We start from the raw sequence: 18848 nt of genomic DNA, 5'->3' as shown, positions 1-18848 counted from the left end.
TATAGACCCTTGATCCAAGCCTGTCATTTTGAATCTTTTGATCCATCTTTGTTTCCGTCGTACCATTCGTTTGCCTGCATTTTCGTCACTACCATCACGTCATATCTGTACCCTACCCCAACATGTCCGTCAAAACATTCAACCAAGCCGTCAACACCAAGGTCAAGGTCACAACTCTCCTTGACCAAACTATCACCGGCTATATATACACGTTCTCATCCTCCAACGAGGTGTTAGCACTCAAGGTGCTGAACCACGAGGCCAAGAAGGCAAACCCCAAATCAGACACCTATAGAATCATCAACACCTCGTTCATAAAGTCGATCCAGGTGTTGCCCCCCTACCCCAAAAAGGGCAACAATTCCAATGTCATAAACAAGCACATGCAGGTGAATTACTCCAACATCCTGATACCGGAACTTGAAAGGTCCTTGAACGCAGCCATCCAAAATTATAAGCCTGCCCCCAAACCCGAGCATAACAATTCCAACCACATCACCAATAAATTGTTTGACAAGCTCAAGAATAAGTTCGGTGCTGCCCAGGTGAAAAAAGCCGGCAATGACATCATATTGTTCAATGAAATCAAGCTTTCCAAACCGTACACATTGGCCAAGCTTACTGGCACGTCTACACATACCCCCGAGATCCAAAAAGCATTGAAAGAGTTTTGGTTGGAGGATACCAATGAGAAACGTGGTGGTTAGTTAGCTAGTCATATAGAAAAGGATCGAGCAGTGAACAATAGATGTCTCCATCCAAAACGCAAAATCTCTAGCCATGCCAGGAATTCTTCTTCGCACTAGACCCAGTATATCTCTAAGGCGTCGAACCACTTGACACCTTTGTGAGTGGTTCCTTTGAAACCGTCAAAATCGTCCCAAGTAGCCACAAGTTTGAAAGTGTCCAAGCCCTCAACCATCTGCTTGCGCTTCTCAAAAAATAGGTGATACCAGCAGTAGCACCATTTAATTGCAACTCTAAATTCTTGAACAGGGATTGGGGTTCTTTCTCGGACTCTCGAGATCCCAGGTGAGCTAGGGTCGGTGAACTTGTAGATGTCGCCAATATTGCCGTCGATGTAGGTTTGGATGCAAATCTCACCTATCCAGCCTTGACATGGATTAATCACCCTAATTCCATACAAGTGCTTTTCAGCCCCAGCACTGCTTCTAAAGTATTCCAACCGTTCTTTCCTTGTGAACTGGAGAAACTTGTACCAGTACTCGAGAGCTCTTCTCTGAGACTTGATGGATATGCCAGTGTCTGCAAAGGTGCGCATCCTCTTAGCACTGAACCACAGGATGGCTTCTTCCACCGTCAAGTGTTTGCCTTCCTTGCTAAACTGATACATTAGGTAGGCGCAAACCACCGTTCCTGACCTACCTCTTCCTGCTTTGCAGTGAACCACCGCTAAGTGGTCCGTTTCACTCAAGTACTCATCTAGCTCCTTGACCACTCTGAGTAGCATATCCATACTGGGAGCCTCATGGTCGGTAAGCGGGTGAAAAGATACCTTATCTCTCATGGTTTCGAGGTCGTATCCAGCTCCTTCGCCCCTGAGATTCCATATGTGCCAATTGGACGATTGTGTGTCAAGCCACTTCGATAGATCAGATATCAGCAGACGATACCATGAGCGGAACTGACAGTCAACAGGGCCCGAGCAGACTCCCAATTGTGGAGTAATGAAGGAGAAGTCTATCTCCTTGCCATCGATAACTTGTGTTACTGTCGGAGACATTGCAATAGAACGAAAGAGTGACTTCATGGTATGGTTGCAAAACTGAAAGGTGCGGGTGGCAATGGTATTATAGAGAGTAATTGACGAGGTTCAGGCTAACCATGTTAGTATGAACATGATAACATGTTAATATTGAAGTATGGAGGCAAAGGGTTGCTAGAAAATGTTGTGAAGAACGTTTGTGGTAGTAGTTATGGGGTCAAGTGGTCATGTCCTTGAAGATAGTTACCACTTACAGTCTCAACAGCTGATCATACGTCCAGTAGATAATCTTACACATGTTCAGTCGATAAATACCACTTTTATAACAGAAATATATACAATCAATTGCTGGTTATACTACAAACCACCAATTATGGCTAGCCTAGTATGGAATAGCACCACTTTGTTGCATCACCTCAGCAATCTTCTTGGTCAAAACAGGATCGTTTCTGATTCTCTTTTGCATCTTAGTTGCTTCAGCAAAGGAGGTGGCTTGAACCTTTTCTTCGAAGTTTCTAGCCAAGTCGGTGGATTCTTCAAACAATTCAATGGCTTCATCCACCTTTTCTTGTTGCAATTTGATTTGAGCCAAGGAAAGTTTGGCCAATTCAGACTTAGGATCCAATTCACAAGCTCTGACCAACAATTCTTCAGCCTCTGGCATTCTTTCTAAGCTTTCTCTAGAGATACAGGTGGCCTTGTTGATGAGTGGCAAGCTTCCGACAGAGAAGGTCTTCAAGCTTTCTTGTAATCTGGCAGCAATGTCGAATTGTTTGCAAGCACCCTCAATGTCACCACGGTCAGCTAAGATTTCACCATAGTAGGTTGGGACTTCTGGGGAGGTGGCAAATTTCAACTTGGCTTCGGTGAACTTTTCAATAGCAGAGTCGAATAATCCGTTCTTGTAGGTTATACAGGCCAATTGGATGTAAGCATAGACGTTTTCTGGGTTCAAGGACTTGGCCTTAACAAAGTTGACTTCAGCGTTGGCCATGTCTCCAGTGAGGTAGTGCAATTGACCCAAGTGGTAGAAGATGTCAGGGCATTCTGGGTCCATTTCTTGGGCCTTGGCAAAGTCCTTGATGGCATCATCGTAAGATTGTTTGTCGGCGTTGATTAAAGCTCTGAAGATGTATGATCTTGGTCTTGGCTTCAAGGCAATAGCCTTGTTGATACCGCTGGCGGCTTCTTGGGGTTGGTTCTTCAAGAAGCTGAAGGCAGCGGAGTATTCTAAGGCAATAGAGGCAGGTCCGGCTTGAGGAGATTCGGGAGACAATTCTTCAATGTTGTAGGCTTCAAGGGCTTGGTTCAACAAGGTGTCGGCTTGTTCGTAACCTTCTTGGGTGTTGATGTTGATGTTGACCAAGGCGTCGTACAAGAACTTGTCAGCACCTTCGGATTGTTCAGAAATACCTTCAGGGGTGGTTTCTTCAACAAAAGCACCGAAGAAAGAGCCAATGATGGAGGCCGAGGGCAAGTTGAAGGTCTTTGGCTTGGATTCAACGATCTTGATAGAGTGCTTCTTCAAGACTCTTTCCAACACTTGTTCGATGGATTTGTTGCTGAAGCCTCCGTAGATAGTCAATGCAGTCAAGTCGAACATGGCATCCTCGTAACGCTCGATGGTTTCGTAGGAGGTTGCACGACGCAAGACACACTTGGTGTAGTCTGGCTTGATCTTGATGGCCTCGGTGGTGTCCTTGATGACGTTTTCGTGATCGTTCAATGCTGCGTAACAGGCAGAACGGTTGGAGTAGAAGATGGGGTCCTTCTTGATTTGCAAGGCAACAGTGTAGTAGGCAATGGCATCGTCGTAGTTCTTAGCCTTGAACTCGTTGTTACCGTCTTCCTTCAATGCCAACGCCCATTCTTCCTTTTGGGCCTCGGTCAAACCATTAATCACTTCGTCGCTGACTTCTGGCAAGCCTTGAGCATTGACAGGGTAGACACGGGTCTTTTCTTCCTTTTCAGCAGGAGCTGGGGTGTTGGCGCCAGAGTCCTCACCGGCCTTCTTGGCCTTCTTCTTCTTGTTTTTCTTCTTCTTGCCAGCATCAGGAGCGTCGCCAGCTGATGGTTGGTTTAAGTAGTAGTAAGCACCGGCAGCAGAGAGCCCGGCCAAGGCAGTGACTGCGATGACGGTACGGTTCCTTGCAAAGAAGTTGGTTGTGCTATCGATCCCACTCATACTTGACTATTGCTAGATGTATGGATCGCCTTCAGAGTTTTCTCAAGTTTTTCACTGGCTGGCAACATCCTTACGTAAGGCTCACGTGACCGAATCGGTGCCGGTTCAGGGTCTTACTACGTCGGTGTCATAATGTATGTGGCATTAAGCGGCCCCGACTACGGGGATGTACTGGGGCTGCAGTATAATGTGTGTGGCTAGCACGGTGGACCTGTTTCTTGAGGTTTGGAAGGCAATTGCTGCCAGAATAGTCACTACTGAAAGTCTCGCACTGACGGTGTGAAACATAATTTCATTGTCAGAGGAGCAATCGGTCTAGTAGCAAATTTCATTGCCAGAGGAGGAAACGTCAATTAGGCCTAGTATCAAATTTGATGACCAGAAGAGGCACAATTTCATTGCCATAGGCATAATTCTATTGCCATGGGCACAATCCTTTAGGTTAGTGTGCAATTCCGTAGTCCAGCCTTTGCACGAAAATTGAAGCATGGACTTGGTCTTGTGCCTCCTCGCTGGAGACTACTGTAGGCAATATTTGTAGCACACCCATTAGGTCTCGAAGCCCAATTCTTGCGGAGGGGTATAGCCATCTTATGAGTAAAGTAGTATGGATGAGCGATTTCATAGAGGCACAGTTGTTATGCCAGTAGCAATTGCACTTGACCTACTAGCTACTAGCATTTCCTTTCCAAGAGTATTGTAGTATGGATATCTCCAGCTTGTTCAGCTCTTGGCTCGAGAATATTGGGGTAAGTTGTTGTAGCACAACTATCAGGCTCATTGTACAATTCAATAAGACCTAGTAGCACAATTCCATGAGCTTAGTAGATTTTTCCTTCAAAAAGATTGTTTAATCGATGTACAATTCCATTGCCAGAGTAGATTATTCCACCCAAGAAATGGTAGCCTCGAGGTACACTTTTACCTCTAGAGGAGCATAGTCCATTTCCCGTGTCTTGTAGCTTGATATTCCCTAAGATCCATGCTATCGCCCCTCCTACTCGAGGTTATTGTAGTACTGCTCGTGCTGCTCATACCGTCTGCGGGCACGATTGTGCTCAGAATCGTCCTGGTACGAGCTCTCGCGAACAACGTCGTCATAGGTGGGAAGTAGCAGATGCTCCACAGGCTCAGACTTCTCGTCGTGGGCGCTGGGATAGCTGGGAGCTTCGGCAGGCACAGGAACTTTAACATCAGGCTCGTAAGTGGGCCGTACTGGCGGAGTAGGAGGTGCCTTTTCGCCCAAGTTGGTTTTCGAGGACGAATGGAGCGAGCTGGTCATGGCCAACCCACTCAAAAGCTTGATGTTGGGGAACACGAGGTCGACTGACTTGACCTTTTTGGCCCACTCGTCAGCACTGCGGAAGTCTCCAATCTTCTCGTTGGAAAAACTGGCCTCGACTGTCAAGGTGTACTTTCTGGTGATATTACACGTCTTGAATGATGGTGAAAGGTGGTCGGGAAGCACGCAGTTGGCAAAGTATTTCTGGGGAATCTCCAACTCGTAAACGTCGCCAGGTGCTGCGTTGGTGGAAGTGGCAGATGCAGATTTGGTCCTCTTGCAGTACATCAAGTCAAACATGAGGTTCTGATAGCTGTTGTTGCACACACTGATGTTTTCGTCACGCAGGGCGTTGTGGAGTGCCTGGTTGGATCCATCTGTCTGGAGCACCAGAATGACAGTGGTACAGGTGAGATCCACCACCAAGCGCTGGAGATACACCACCCCCAACCCATTGCTGTCTTCTGGACGTCCATACTCGCCTAAAGTGTACCTCAGAGGGTTGCGATCAGACACCAAATAGAGCCTGAAGGAAGGCGGTTTTGTAGGTACCAAAAATGCTGGATGGCGGAACCGGACCTCGAACGAAAATGGTACATCCTTTGATCGAATTTCAGGGTAGTATGCATCACCACCTTTGGACGGACGAGGAGGGTTTGGCAATGACGGAACGGGGTCAAACAACCGTGATAAAAAGCCCTTCTTTTGGTACTGGGGGACCAGCGGCAACGTCTTGCGCTTATTTGCTTCAGGAGGCATCACTACGCCCACAATCTCTGGGATTCGATCCCTGAAGATCAATTGCTTTCTCACAAACACCTCGCGGTAGTCCTCATCGTTGGGAGGCTGGTAGATGTCTAAGTCCAACGGGAGGAAGATGAAAGGGTCGTAGGCACGGAGGTTTGTTTTCAAGAAAGACGACCGTTTGCAAGTAACTTTGACGAAATATTGCACGCTGGCAAACTCGCCAATTCCACTTAGCGAAGGTGGCAATGGCGATGAGATGTGGTAGTTCTGCTGCTGGGGGCGCAGCTGCTGCCCCTGCTGTCCCTGCTGTCCCGAAAGCTCCAGCAACATCAGCTTGGCCATGCTTCCCACAATGCCACGGTTGAAGTTACCGTTATTGATCAACAAGTCGAAGTTCTTGTTGATCAGCACCTTGTTGGTGATCCCCAGGAGCTTGACACACGAGCTGTTGAGTGGGATTTTGAACTCAAACGGATAGGTGTAGTTGCCTGGTGGCAAAGTGAAGTCCTTGGACAGCGATACCTGGCGGACATTCTCTGGTGGAAATACAACGCTGGCATCATAAAGCACCTTGTGGACATCCTGGATGACTCTGTTGTCGACCTTGCCCTTTCTTCGCACTACTGGGATCACTAGCTGGGTCTTTGCAATGCCTTCCAACTTGACTTGGATATAGCTGAGAGAGATGGAATTGGTGACTACCAAAGTGACAGTGCCTTTGATGACGTCGTAGTTGGTGAATGTGCTTGTGGCGGATCTGTCGATCTCCACTTTAATGTCGTAGGCACCCATGGTGTTGAAAGAAAGAGAGTAGGAGTGGACTCCGGATATAGTTGGTGATGCAGTCCGGGGCTTATCTATGCGCTTACGTAAGCGCTAAGGCTTGAGGCACGGCAATACTTATTCCAAAATTATCATTGTGGAGGGCAGATCTACTAGGTACAGGACTCTAAAGATAGACTGTATGGGGCTTATGAGAGGTGAGCAAGCATCAGAAATCCGAGTGTGATCAAAATAGAGGGAAGTAAGCAACGAAGAAGAATGGGAAATGGAGCATAATTGGTCTGTTGCGAGGGAGTCGTTTGTTTTATTGTGCTAAAAGGACAAACTACAGCGAAAGACGGATATTAGTCAGTGCTTACAAATATGCACCCGAGACTAGTCATGCCAGTTGGATACAAATAGATAATACGAAGGTGTATGATACCGCGCTGAACTACACTAGATTCTTCTTGATATGCTCTCGAGATGTAGAAATAAAATAGCATAGGGGTTTGGGTATGTTTCTAGTCTAGGCACCCCAAGCGATTTAAAGCGCCACACGCTAATTGTACGTGACTATAAGTTAGCTGTCTCAAACTAATTGTATAAAGAGACTGAGATTGGGAAGCTCTGGATATAAGACCGGTTTCTGACGAGTAGAGATGATATAAATTGTATCCGAGATCTTTAATCCATCGCAAAGTAATAAATTATTTGAATTAATTTCTCATGGAAATAGAATATGTGTACTATCTGGTGTCTGCATTCACAAATCTGTTCGCAAATCCCCAGAGTTGTGCCTCTTGTCACATTGCAACACTTGCTCTACTGTGTGGGTTTACAATGCACGATTCACAGCCACAAAGCTCTAAGTATTATGTTGGAGTACCAGGATTATATTCAACTGTGTTATAGAAACTACAATATTCTGCACCTTGTAGTGAATTCTGGACGTTGGTGGATTGACCATAATCAGTTTTTTGCTTAGTTGACAAATAAACGTATTCAATTTCCCATCTGGATGTTTCCAACTCCTTTTAATTGTAGATTGTACCCCACAAAGGAAGACTGATAGACTCAGCTTAGTTATTGCCATTAAAAATTAGAGACATGTATGAGTGTGGCTCACTGGACTTGCAGGAAATACAACCAGAAACAGAGAACATACTAAATTTCAAAACTGGCCAGAAAATTCACCAGAAACTAAATTTCACGTTTATTCGCCTATCATCACCTCCACGGGGTAGCAAACTTACCTATAACAGGCCCATGGGTGCAACATCACACAAAAACTCCCCACATTTTAGATGCACGAAAAGGGGATGCATTTTACCCATCCTTCACTAGGCTAACCAAAAACACCCATACTGCACCAGCCTACGCCCAAGAGCCCGAAAACGACTCTCTGGGCAACAAACCACCAGCGTCCCCATTCTCGGGCCCTTCCAAACTCACCACTGTGGATCCAGCCCAACGTGCAATTTACCGCGAGGGGCTTGCAGGTTAGCACCCAACATCGTCGTCCTGCACCCACCACCCCGCTGAGCCCACCGTCCTTTGCTCCCACCGGCTTACATAACCTCTTCACCATGTTGCGTCTTCTCCAACGTTCTTCTTGTCATCCAGCACAGTTCAGACGCTACTACTCCCAAATGTCCGCTCCAGCCACCACCCAAATCGAAATCTTGCAAGAAGGCTCCGGTGCCCGCCCAAACGTCGGTGACTTGGTCACCATCCACTACACCGGTACCTTGGAAAACGGTAAGAAGTTCGACTCTTCCAGAGACCGTGGTAAGCCATTCCAATGCACCATTGGTGTTGGTCAAGTCATCAAGGGATGGGACACCGCCATTCCTCAATTGACTGTGGGTTCCAGATCCAAGTTGACCATTCCTGGCCACGAGGCCTACGGACCAAGAGGCTTCCCAGGCTTGATTCCTCCTAACGCCACCTTGATCTTTGACGTCGAATTGCTTGGTGTCAACTAGGTTAGTACTCAGTGAATACATCCCGTTTAATTGATTGTAGAGCCAGAGCGCTACGGCGAGTGGCGCAGAAATTCCCCCCACTGGTCACCACCAGTCGGGAGCTAGAGAGCCGTGGCACGTCCAATGGCTTGCGTGGCGGTTCTGCCAGGTCAGAACACTCACCTGGAAGACCATTGATGGCGGGCTTGGTGGGTGGAAAGCGCAAGGCCCCATCAAGTGCCTCTGTCTGGCCAGCGATGACTTGTCTGTTCGTTGAGGTAATAACTGCGTCGGAACATGCCCGGAAGCAGATCCATCCAGAGGGCAGCTACTGGAGATTTAGCTAGCAGTAGGGACTATGGACCATTCATGCTGGTGAAAACAGACGAATAGAGTATTCAGGTGATATCCATAGGATAAGTTGCTCAACTAGGTACATTCCTCTTCTCTTATGGTTAACAGGGAGTATCCAACGGTTCTGCCAGAGAATTGATATCAGTGCAACATCCACAATGCTTCAGTTCACATTAGACCTCCACCTGATTAGTTGTACACCAATGCAATTTTCTGAAATAACTTACATCTCCTCAATATATGGAAGCTTCATGTTGATGCATCAATTCCCTCGCAGGTTGTGTCTCCAACTACCGTCTTCTCCATGCATTATACTTCTATAGAATACTCATCCTAACAAGGAATTTCAACAGTCTATACACCCGTTGATTTCCAGAACAAACGGTTCTCCCTCATCACAATACTCTCAGAAACAGATAAAAGCGGCAACCCCACCTTATACTGAACATCAAACACCCGCAAGTTGGGCACCTTGACCCATTGTTCATTTTCATACTGCCAGTAATACTCCATAATGTGTTGGGTAAATGGCAATACCGGGAATGCAGGCTGTTTCAAGGGCAATAGGTTACGATCGTCTTCAAAGCTCCATCCTTCGCCCTCGTCCAATTGTGTGGTGAACATGAAGATTCTGGAGGTGGGATTTTCAAGAATGTACTGGATCTTGGCCTTTCCCTTGTCTTCTGCGTCTATATTAACTAACACTCTCGGGTCCGAAAGTGGAAGCACAATTTCGACCTCTTCACTGGTATAAGTGTTCACGAGCTCACTGCCGTTTCTCTTCCACTTCACACTAATTGAAGCAGAAACACTGGCATTTCTATGAGTGAATCCAGTCTTGCTTCGAGTAGTGACTAACTGGCTCGAAACGGTACCCAGACTCTCGGAATCCTGAATGGCTTCAACAACCACCTCTGGGTTTTTAGCCTTGACATTGATCTCCGAACCCACTATCAAGAGATCACTCTGGTTCAATGCTTTCAAGGTGTACTCCACAAGCCAGAGCCTAGTTGCAACTGGCATGATAGTAGCATCCTCCAGGGCTTCCGAAATCAAAAAGGGTGACGGCATATCCAGCCCATCAGTTCTGCACCTGGGACAAATCACACAGCTTGCTTGGAAAGGTTTGGCCAAAATTGGTATCTCGTAGGTGTTGGCATCATATATAGACTCGTCCTCCTCTTCCTCAACCTCTCCGGTTTCTTCAGATACAATAGTCCTAAAATTGAGCAAAAGTTTTGCTTTAGCGTGTTCAAAGTCTCCGTTGGGAGGGCTGAGAAGGCTGACATTCAAGGAATACACCGCTTCATGCCGAGAATCAGTGACAGATCCCTGTAAGTCCAATGCTTCGTCATCTTTGAGCCCATTCCAGCTAATTTGGGTGGTAACATCCACATCCAAATCATTCTTTTCCCAAGAGATCTTGGCTGACAGTAGCACAGATAGCTTTTTGTACTTGACCAGTTGGTTCTGAGGACTCTTATATTTGATTCGAACTGGGATGATTACTTTTTCACCCAAGAACAAGTTGGACGGTATCTCTCCGTCAATCGATGCTTCGAGATCAGGTCTTAGTGGTGACACTTTGATTCTTCTAGAATTTGTGGTGGTAATTCTGAACCATTTTTTGGCTAGATCTTCAAGCTTATTGGCTTCACGCCCAGGAATTGGGGTGTATAGAGTGTTGTGATGAGTCGAAACCGAAAATGGATTCGTGTCGAGGTCAATCACTTCCAGTTTCGTTAGATCGTATGTCTTGTTATTCAAAGTAATGACAAGTTTGAGTTGGGTTTTCAAGCTTTGTATCTCGTACAACCCTGTTTTCTGGAAGACTTGATCAAACTGGATGAGTCTTGAAATTCCACTATTACTGTCCAATTCAAGGTTAGCCTTCCCTATGTAGTGATGAATATCAGAGGACTGCAAATCCAATTCAGAGTAGAAAGACAGTTGATCAGTTACTTCATGCTTCAACGTCACTGTTCTTTTGCTGGTTTGTTTTCCATCCAACCTGGCTATAGATAAGTCCAATTGCTCGACGACCAATTTAGCCCTAGACCCAGTTGGTAAGAACTTCTCCACCAAGTCCACATTCAAATTATTCTTCAATGTTAATTGAACCTGACATTTATCAAACATGTAAGCCTCGCTATTATCTTTGCTCAATACCAAGGCATGGCAGTCGATCAAATTCCCTAAACTTTTCGCATCATCATCTAGAGACGTGTTGTGAATATCCTCGTTGTCTAAAAGCTTTTCATTCTTAGAGACCATTGCTAAATGTCCCTTATCTGATACCTTAGCAAGCTTCAAGATGTTTATCAATTCATTCTTCAGATCTTTCAATTTATCGTAGCACATTATTAGCTTCTGTAATATCACACTGGATACACCAGCCCATTTCTCGATTGCCGAGTTTGCAAGCGAGGATTCGTAGAATTCGACCGCTTTTTTGATCGAATCGTCGTCACTCAATAAGTAGAACTCTTCTGCCACAAGCCAGTTGATATACAGGAGAAATGATAATGATTCGATTTGGTCATCAGAAATTGCCAATGGCAGCAGCACCGTTGCATTGACGGACTTCTCAAGCAAGTTAATGATTCTCATTTTTATCTCCTTTGAAGTCATATCTTCAAATAGGTACGCATATTGACCCGGTTCGGTCTGTTTAACTTTCTTCAAAAAGTACACTGACTTCAAAAACCCCAATGTAGGGGAAGTGATAATATCAAACGAATACTTTCCAAGTATCTTCAAACCTCCGTAATACGGAAGGCTTTGAGCCTTGGAAGACCTCTTTGTCAGTATCTGCAAATCTTTAAGTACGGAAGGAGGGACCAACAGCATCAATTGGGCGAGCCACTCATACTGTATGGCTACCCAGTTATCACTGTAGTTCTGCAAGCTTGCATTACCCTCTACCCACACGATGCTCAATATATTCGCTATGTGGGTCTTGTGTTTTTTCAATGCAGTAATGGGATCTTCTAGCGAGAAGTATCCTCTGACAATATGAAATGCAATAATATCGCACAACTGGCGATACTGGTAGAAAAGATTGAGATCGTGAGCCGAGACCTTGGTGAACTGCTGGATCTTGTTAGCAAAATCATCCCTGAGCAACTCCACCAAGTTCTGGTATGACAACTCTAACAATTTGAGGGCTTGCTCGAGATTCCGGGGATTAGTGAGCTGGTTGATCATGGCTTGCTTGATCAAATTTCTGGTTTCGAGTGCTTTGGGTGTGATTTCTATGTCTGAGTCTATTCCCTGAGTGGAAGGACAGGTATAGTACTTCTTGTTTCGCTGGTTTATCTTGTACTCGATGTTGGAGTAGAAGTCGACAGCAGCCGATTTCAAGTTCGCAAAGAGGGTGGTTATCACCAACTCGGAGTCCCTGGCCAACGTCTCGTCGGTATTGTGGAGGTGTAGCAAGCCTGTCAATCTGGGCAAGTTGGTGGCATTGCGCAAGTGGTCTACTCTCAGATCGACGTCTGCGTCTTCGGACTGTGACACGAGGATCACGACAAACTTGACGTTTTGGCTGTTGTAGTACATTTTGAGGGAATTGATTTGCTTGACCAAGTCATCATCTTCAGCAGGGTCTTGCGAAAGTAGCATAGTCTTGATGAAGGCAAAGGGCAAGTCTTGGGCGTACTTGAGGAACCACTTCGGGGAGAGAATGCCATTGGGAAACAAGTCGGAGTCGACATTGAATGGAGATAGAACCGAGTGTTCTTCTTGGGAAACGGTCTTGACGGGGAGTGAGTGGGCATTTTGTGATTCCTTGACCACCTCGACCACGTAGCGAACGTTCAGGAGTCTATTTTTGATGATGGAGTTATCCCAAACCTTTCCACTGATGTTGAACTGGGCGATATTCTTGGAGAAGCATTCGGCCACTGGCGAGGATTCCAAGGACTTGGCGACCTCGAGTTTGACAAACGGCGCCAATTGCTGGATGAGGACCTTGGGGTAGTGCTCCATGGGTGAAAGCGTCGGTGTTAGTGGGTGTATGATTCTTCGTGGAGCACGGCAAATAGAGCGAGGATTTATTGGTATAGCGCGGTAGAGATCACTAACTGTGAGTGGAGCTAGCGACAAATACTCACCACAGCTTGCGAGGAGGTGCGAGGTGGTACTGGCATTAGCGAACGCTTAGACACTGATCAATAAACCTAAACAGCACATTTTGGGGCTGGGGAGTAACACAAGCTCTACTAATACACTGGATTAGCTTCAATGGGGTCCTTAGAGTGTAATTCAAGCAAAATAAACCACCTGAAATGGTAGAGCTCTTTCGCCCTGCTCGATATCTCTCCAAGTGCTCCCGCTAAAGTTTTTTCCTGGCGTCGCTAAATTCTCGCTATCGCACCACGATTGTATTTAGTCATCTTATCGCAACCGACACCAAATATCTACCATCACGATGTCGGACCCTATCAACGCCAACCCCACCATCATCGATGTGTCGAACCTCCCCACCAGGATAGGCCAGGACACCAAGGCCACCAACCGGAACGCCGAGTTGGTGGAGAGAATCACCTCCCTCTCACTTCTCACACCAAAAGTACATCACCCATCCTCACCTGCTACCACGGTGCCTGATCTCGTGTCAGACGTGGACATGGACTCTACTGAGGACGAGTTGGTGGACGAAGACGACGAAGATGAGGATGCTATCGACGCTCAAGAAATCTTCGATCTCATCTCTACAATCTCCGATCCAGAACACCCTTTGACTTTGGCCCAGCTTGCTGTGGTCAACTTGTCGGACATAACAGTGACTTTGGGCCAGAACAAGAACACGGACATTTCAGAGGTTCTCATCAAGATCACTCCTACCATCACTCATTGCTCGTTGGCCACCTTGATCGGGTTGGGAATCAGGGTGCGCTTGGAGCGTTGCTTACCTGCCAGATTCAGAATCAGGATCTTGATCAAGGAGGGAACACATCAGTCCGAAAACCAAGTCAACAAACAGTTGAACGACAAAGAAAGAGTGGCTGCTGCCTGTGAAAATGACCAGTTGTTGAGCGTGATACTGCAGATGTTGAGCACTTGCAAGTAACTGGAAGAACTAGTTCGAATACTCTCTGGATCCAGCACCAAGAGGCTTGCTCCCTGAAATATAAACGTTAACTTCCTTCAAGATACTACCCATTTTCATACTGAAGTAATTATATTAATAAATTAAGACATGGTCTGTAGACCGATAATATACACTATTTAACACCAGTTTCGCTATAGCTGCACATTAATCATGGACTATGGCTAGCCAAGCGACCTATAGGGTCCTTCATGAGATTCTATCCATGGACCAGAGCACGGAGTCACCTCGAGCTATAGATTGACGACGCCTTCAATTGAGCATAGTCCAACAACATCTGGGATATATCGATGATAATAAATTTCAATACTTTTTTCTTGAGAAACTCAATGAATTCAATCACCTTAAGGTTATTTGGATTTTGGCTGGCGTTCGCCTTGAGGGCATAATTCACAAGGAGCTGTGACACATCCATGAGCTTGGTGAGCTGCACATAGTAGTCGTATTTCTGTTTCCTGTTGTCTGCCTTCTGCTCTTTTGTCAATAGGGTGATTGGGGGCGAAGGTGGTGTTTGCTGGAGTAATCTGGATTCGTTGATATCGGGCGAGCTTGCAAAATAGTTTGAGCTTCCCCTTCTTCTTGATGCGGTCGATGAATTGGCGGTAGTGGTGGTGGTAAGACTGTTTCTATTGCTATAGCTAGAAGGGCTGGACACATTAGAGCTCATGGAGCTAGACAGTTCTCGGTGCTTCTTGATCTTATTATATATTCTCGATTTCGCAAGCAAGCTGTTCAACACCTGCTGCTTCTTGTGCTCCTCCTCTGCAGGGACGGTCTCAGGGTTTCCCTCGTGGCCCAACATCGTCAGGAATCTCTTCCTCTGGGATGTAAATTCTCGGGACAAGGCCGAGACTCGCTTGTTGCTCGTTTGCGATGAATGTTTGTTAGCTCCTGCCGATGGAGTGGGGGTGTTGGTAGCGGACGACGGTTGGTGGCCAGAAAGGGCAGAATTGGAGGTTTTCTGGGACGTGGTGGACGACTGGTTAGATGTGGTTCTTGCAATAGACTTGGAGTCTTCCAACACGTAATCCTCGCCGTTGGAGGTGCCATCCTCGTCGTCCTCCTCACGGAGGGACACCTCTGGAGGAGTGTAGACCGAGCTGACCGAGGACCGCACGGGAATATCGTAGACTCTGTAGGCGGTGAGAAGCTTGTCGTAGTAGTTCAACACCTGCTGTTCAAACAAGGGACTCTGGCTGGACAACTCTTTCTCGATGGAGAGGTTGAGCTCCTGCAACACCGAGGTCTTAATCTTGACGTCCCGAACGCAGATGTCATCTTTGAGCCACAAGTCGGTGGGAAACGCCACGTCAGGCAAGCCCTCAAGCGAGCCACTAGGCTGTGGCACTGGCGGGTCTGCCGGTCTGGCGTTGGTGGAGAAAAAGAGGTCGGGACTGTCTAAGTTCAACGAGGTGGATAAGAACAGCCATATGAACGAGTAGTTTTTGGCCTCGATGGGGATGGACAACGAGAGCCGCTGGAACGTGGAGATGTTGGGGCCGTTGCTGTCGTCAGGGTCGGGAAGTCCCGACACGCTGGTTCTCTGCTCTTGGACACCAATGGACATATTGGGTCGAGGATGGTTGGGGACCGTCACGGTAGTTTCTGGTACGGAGGTGGCTGCACGGGGGGCCTGGACAGAGGTTCAGGGGAGCGCTTGCTGGGAAGTCCGGAGGTGGTGGTTGTGGTGGGGTGGCTAGCAGTGGTCTGGGAGTTTGTAAACACCTACACGGTTAGTGTCGCCTACTGGCTTATACGCAGGTTTGTTATCTGGGGGCCACTTTACGACAAATTGCGAGGGACGGTAGGGGAAGGTGGCAGCGGAGATGGTAGTAAGGGTAACGATGCAGCGACAGTGAAGTGACAATGAGGCGAGCAGGCAGCTGGTAGTGGAAAGGGGGGCCTGAAGGTGTTCTGGTGGCACGCTGGTGGGCACGCTGGCAGGTGTCAGTGTGGTGTCGGCAACTGAGACGAGTGAGGCAGACTGTCACAGGACGATGGAACTAGACGGGTTGGGGGAGTGGGCCGGCGAGGCGTACTGGGACGGGGAGGATTAGAGGGCCCAGCGGGCGCGGGTGGTGGCAGCGCAAGGAGGCGCTAGCGAGCGCCTGCGAGTGCGACGGTGACGGCATGGAACGCGGTGGCAAGCAGGGCCTGCTGGCACGACGCGATTGACGCGGTTTTAGCGAGACGTTGTGCCTAATTGGGGAATACGAGGCAACTGCTGACAGGGCCTGCCAACCAGACCCTAACAAGGAAGGCGGGCTTCTACAGCTTCCCGGCAGCGTCTTGGCCAGTAGTTCACGCTGGGCCAGCCCAGCGGGAATCTGGCGACGGTTATTGGGTACGTCGGTAATAATTGGCTGCGTTTCTGGGGCTACTCCCCTGGCTCCTACTTTTTATGGGCATGTAGAGAAGGTTTCGAAGAGCTATTTTGAGGGCGTTTCACTTAAGTTCTAACGTAGAACGGAATATTATTTCAAGAAAACTACCCTTGCGGGTAAAGGGTCCTAAGGACTCCTGCGGAGGAAATAATAGGCAGAGCCATTGTGGAGGTTGGACTGGGCCACTGCAGTGGTAATTATTCCGTTAGGAGGGTCATTTCGTCATCCACACTGCCAAATTTGATCAATCTCCTCCTCCTTCATATTATCCTTCGCGGTACTTCCATGAAAATGGGACGATTGGTGGCCTTATTTCCGCAATAGTGTTGAGATTGCACAAAGGTTAGTTTAAGGTCAAGTTGCGGCTACTTCGTGAGCCGTAGCAGTGACCTTACTTTCAAAACGGTTCCTTTCAAATTGAGTGTTGGGCGTAGGGGATTTAATATTGTGCTAGCCACAAAGTAGTCGTCACCGATTATTGGAAGGTATCGGGGCGGGATATTGTATTGGATGCAAAGTGAACGCTACCTTCTTACTTCGTGAAAAGTGTAAAGGAAGTTCTAGTGGCCAAGTATTGGAGGGTATTGGAGCTAATTGTGATATAACATGTTGCAAGTTGAAACCAAGCCATGAAATGCATGAGCATGGAACCAATTTTTGACAAATATGGTGAGTCCTCGTATCCGCTGTTTATCGTGAAATTGTTGTGTTGTGCTTCAATAATGATAACGGTGAGCAGAACCTCGGGCCAATGCATGTCGAGCTCCAAACCTTTCAGTTGTCTATCACTAATATAAAGAGCATGTACTGATAAATGCTCCACAATTGTGTCCCAGGCTATACTTCAAAAAGCTCCTGCTTGAAATGCTCCGGATAAGCGTTCCAGAAGAGACTACCTTAATCACACTTACATTGAAGAATCCTCCGTGTACGCCTTCCATGTAATATTGCTACAATGACACTTCTATCGGTATGAGATCCACGTAAGTTTCTACAAACTACATTAGTTTCTGGTAAAATTATAATCATTGTATCGCTGATAAAGTTATATTTTAGCTTTCCAGCAAATGTTCATAATTCTGGCTCCTATCGAGAATCGAGCTATAGTTTTCAGTAAATGCCACTGAAGTCTCTCTTTCAAATATTGAGCCCTGCTTCCCAGTACAAACTTGTACACAGCATGTAGAACCAAGGGAGCTTAGCCAAATAAAGAACCCGAAAGATCCATTAGTCCAAAAAAGGTAATACACATTTACGAGGTGGTAATACAGGACTTACTCATCTGCATACTCCCGTATACCTTCAGGGTGATACTCTGGGGCCATTAGCGTACGCAGCCCAAATCCTTCCCCACATATATGATTGGCTGTGACTAGTGAAAACAGGACTAGTACAGCACAATTTGGAGTTTGATAGACCTCTTCAGCCGTGCTTGAGTATGAGCAAAATGAGCGAATAGTTACGCTTGCCTGCATGACAAACTTATTCACTTCCAACGCTTAGTTAAACTGATCGGAAGAAGCGCAAGCTTAACGAGAAAGGCTATGCATAGAGAAAATTAAAGGAGAAAATTCACCAATTTTCGTGCTACATTGCTATAAGAGGATGGGAAAGTTGTTCTACCAGATGATACGGAGGTTCGCATCTTCTGTCCCGCTATTGTAGACTGAAAATATAATGGGTCTATTGAGAGTATTTTTCTCCCAAATTTGAAATGCTTGGAATATTAAAGGGAAGGGTGCAGTTTTATGCCAATACTTTCGATTCCTCGATGAACACGCCAGTTGTTTATCTTGTTACTCTTGTTCGTCATCGTAATCATCATCTGCTGCTTCTGTGCTATGAGAGTTTGCAAATAATCGATCTTCTTCTTGGTTCAAATCGGGCACTGCTACGAAGTTTCTTCCACTTGGAGAGCTTGTGAAGATCGCAGATATAAGCTTCCGAAATGAACTTCCATTGATACTTCTTATTGCACTCGTTGCAGCAGAGAAATCAACAATTATAGCGATTCCATATTTGACAATTTTGCTTGTGATCTTATCAATGCGGTCGTTTTCAATAGGTTGAACATCCTCCTCACCTAATCTGATTTCGCTTAATCTCGTAAATCCACCTTTTCTTCGAACACCTCTATCATAGACAAACCATGTGACAAATATGAAGATAAGTAGTGGAATAACAATAGCTATCGTTAAATTGACTATAGTGACTTCTTTGTTGTAGTGCTTTTTAAATTCAATTTCCTTACCTGGACAAGGTTTAGGATCCAATTGATCAAGTGGTCTACCACCCACACAACTAGAACGGTAAATCTTTCGAAAACCA

General features: G+C 46.5%; 9 protein-coding genes across 9 annotated transcripts; 4 read left to right on the top strand and 5 right to left on the bottom strand.

Annotated features, from left to right (window-relative positions):
- Positions 1-122: 122 nt before the first annotated feature.
- Positions 123-707, top strand: CANTADRAFT_23969 (uncharacterized protein; the record flags this gene model as incomplete). The annotated part of the gene is made up of 1 exon (XM_020207025.1): positions 123-707. The coding sequence occupies one exon, from the start codon at positions 123-125 to the stop codon at positions 705-707; it is 585 nt and encodes a 194-aa protein (XP_020062268.1).
- A 101-nt stretch (positions 708-808) lies between these two features.
- On the bottom strand, positions 809-1771 carry TEP1 (putative phosphatidylinositol-3,4,5-trisphosphate 3-phosphatase; the record flags this gene model as incomplete). Its single annotated transcript, XM_020208646.1, has 1 exon — positions 809-1771. A coding segment is annotated over one exon (963 nt), but the record flags the coding sequence as incomplete, so codon positions are not given.
- A 337-nt stretch (positions 1772-2108) lies between these two features.
- TOM70 (protein channel) lies at positions 2109-3911 on the bottom strand (the record flags this gene model as incomplete). The annotated part of the gene is made up of 1 exon (XM_020210642.1): positions 2109-3911. The coding sequence occupies one exon, from the start codon at positions 3909-3911 to the stop codon at positions 2109-2111; it is 1803 nt and encodes a 600-aa protein (XP_020062266.1).
- A 997-nt stretch (positions 3912-4908) lies between these two features.
- Positions 4909-6732, bottom strand: CANTADRAFT_23966 (uncharacterized protein; the record flags this gene model as incomplete). The annotated part of the gene is made up of 1 exon (XM_020207024.1): positions 4909-6732. One exon carries the CDS (start codon positions 6730-6732, stop codon positions 4909-4911), a length of 1824 nt encoding a protein of 607 aa, XP_020062265.1.
- A 983-nt stretch (positions 6733-7715) lies between these two features.
- On the top strand, positions 7716-8170 carry CANTADRAFT_327639 (uncharacterized protein). Its single transcript, XM_020208475.1, has one exon. It carries the CDS (start codon positions 7813-7815, stop codon positions 8047-8049), a length of 237 nt encoding a protein of 78 aa, XP_020062264.1. The 5' UTR covers positions 7716-7812; the 3' UTR covers positions 8050-8170.
- A 184-nt stretch (positions 8171-8354) lies between these two features.
- On the top strand, positions 8355-8690 carry RBP1 (peptidylprolyl isomerase; the record flags this gene model as incomplete). Its single annotated transcript, XM_020210615.1, has 1 exon — positions 8355-8690. The coding sequence occupies one exon, from the start codon at positions 8355-8357 to the stop codon at positions 8688-8690; it is 336 nt and encodes a 111-aa protein (XP_020062263.1).
- A 687-nt stretch (positions 8691-9377) lies between these two features.
- Positions 9378-13013, bottom strand: CANTADRAFT_56733 (uncharacterized protein; the record flags this gene model as incomplete). The annotated part of the gene is made up of 1 exon (XM_020210620.1): positions 9378-13013. The coding sequence occupies one exon, from the start codon at positions 13011-13013 to the stop codon at positions 9378-9380; it is 3636 nt and encodes a 1211-aa protein (XP_020062262.1).
- A 406-nt stretch (positions 13014-13419) lies between these two features.
- CANTADRAFT_327398 (iron-sulfur cluster assembly protein) lies at positions 13420-14228 on the top strand. The gene has a single exon (XM_020208471.1). The coding sequence runs from the start codon at positions 13456-13458 to the stop codon at positions 14095-14097; it is 642 nt and encodes a 213-aa protein (XP_020062261.1). The 5' UTR covers positions 13420-13455; the 3' UTR covers positions 14098-14228.
- Positions 14229-14359: 131 nt separating this feature from the next.
- CANTADRAFT_8287 (uncharacterized protein) lies at positions 14360-15703 on the bottom strand (the record flags this gene model as incomplete). The annotated part of the gene is made up of 1 exon (XM_020211273.1): positions 14360-15703. One exon carries the CDS (start codon positions 15701-15703, stop codon positions 14360-14362), a length of 1344 nt encoding a protein of 447 aa, XP_020062260.1.
- Between the last annotated feature and the right edge of the window lie 3145 nt (positions 15704-18848).

The sequence above is a fragment of the Suhomyces tanzawaensis genome (genome assembly GCF_001661415.1).
Source record: "Suhomyces tanzawaensis NRRL Y-17324 unplaced genomic scaffold CANTAscaffold_8, whole genome shotgun sequence".
In the NCBI taxonomy this organism is placed as follows: Eukaryota; Fungi; Ascomycota; class Pichiomycetes; order Serinales; family Debaryomycetaceae; genus Suhomyces; species Suhomyces tanzawaensis.
Note: the sequence above shows the minus strand (reverse complement) of the source record. Positions and strands in the feature narration are given on the sequence as shown.

Bases quoted from the DNA above. Each gene is read 5' to 3' on its own strand.
- CANTADRAFT_327398 (XM_020208471.1), top strand. From the start codon at position 13,456: ATGTCGGACCCTATCAACGCCAACCCCACCATCATCGATGTGTCGAAC.
- CANTADRAFT_327639 (XM_020208475.1), top strand. From the start codon at position 7,813: ATGTATGAGTGTGGCTCACTGGACTTGCAGGAAATACAACCAGAAACA.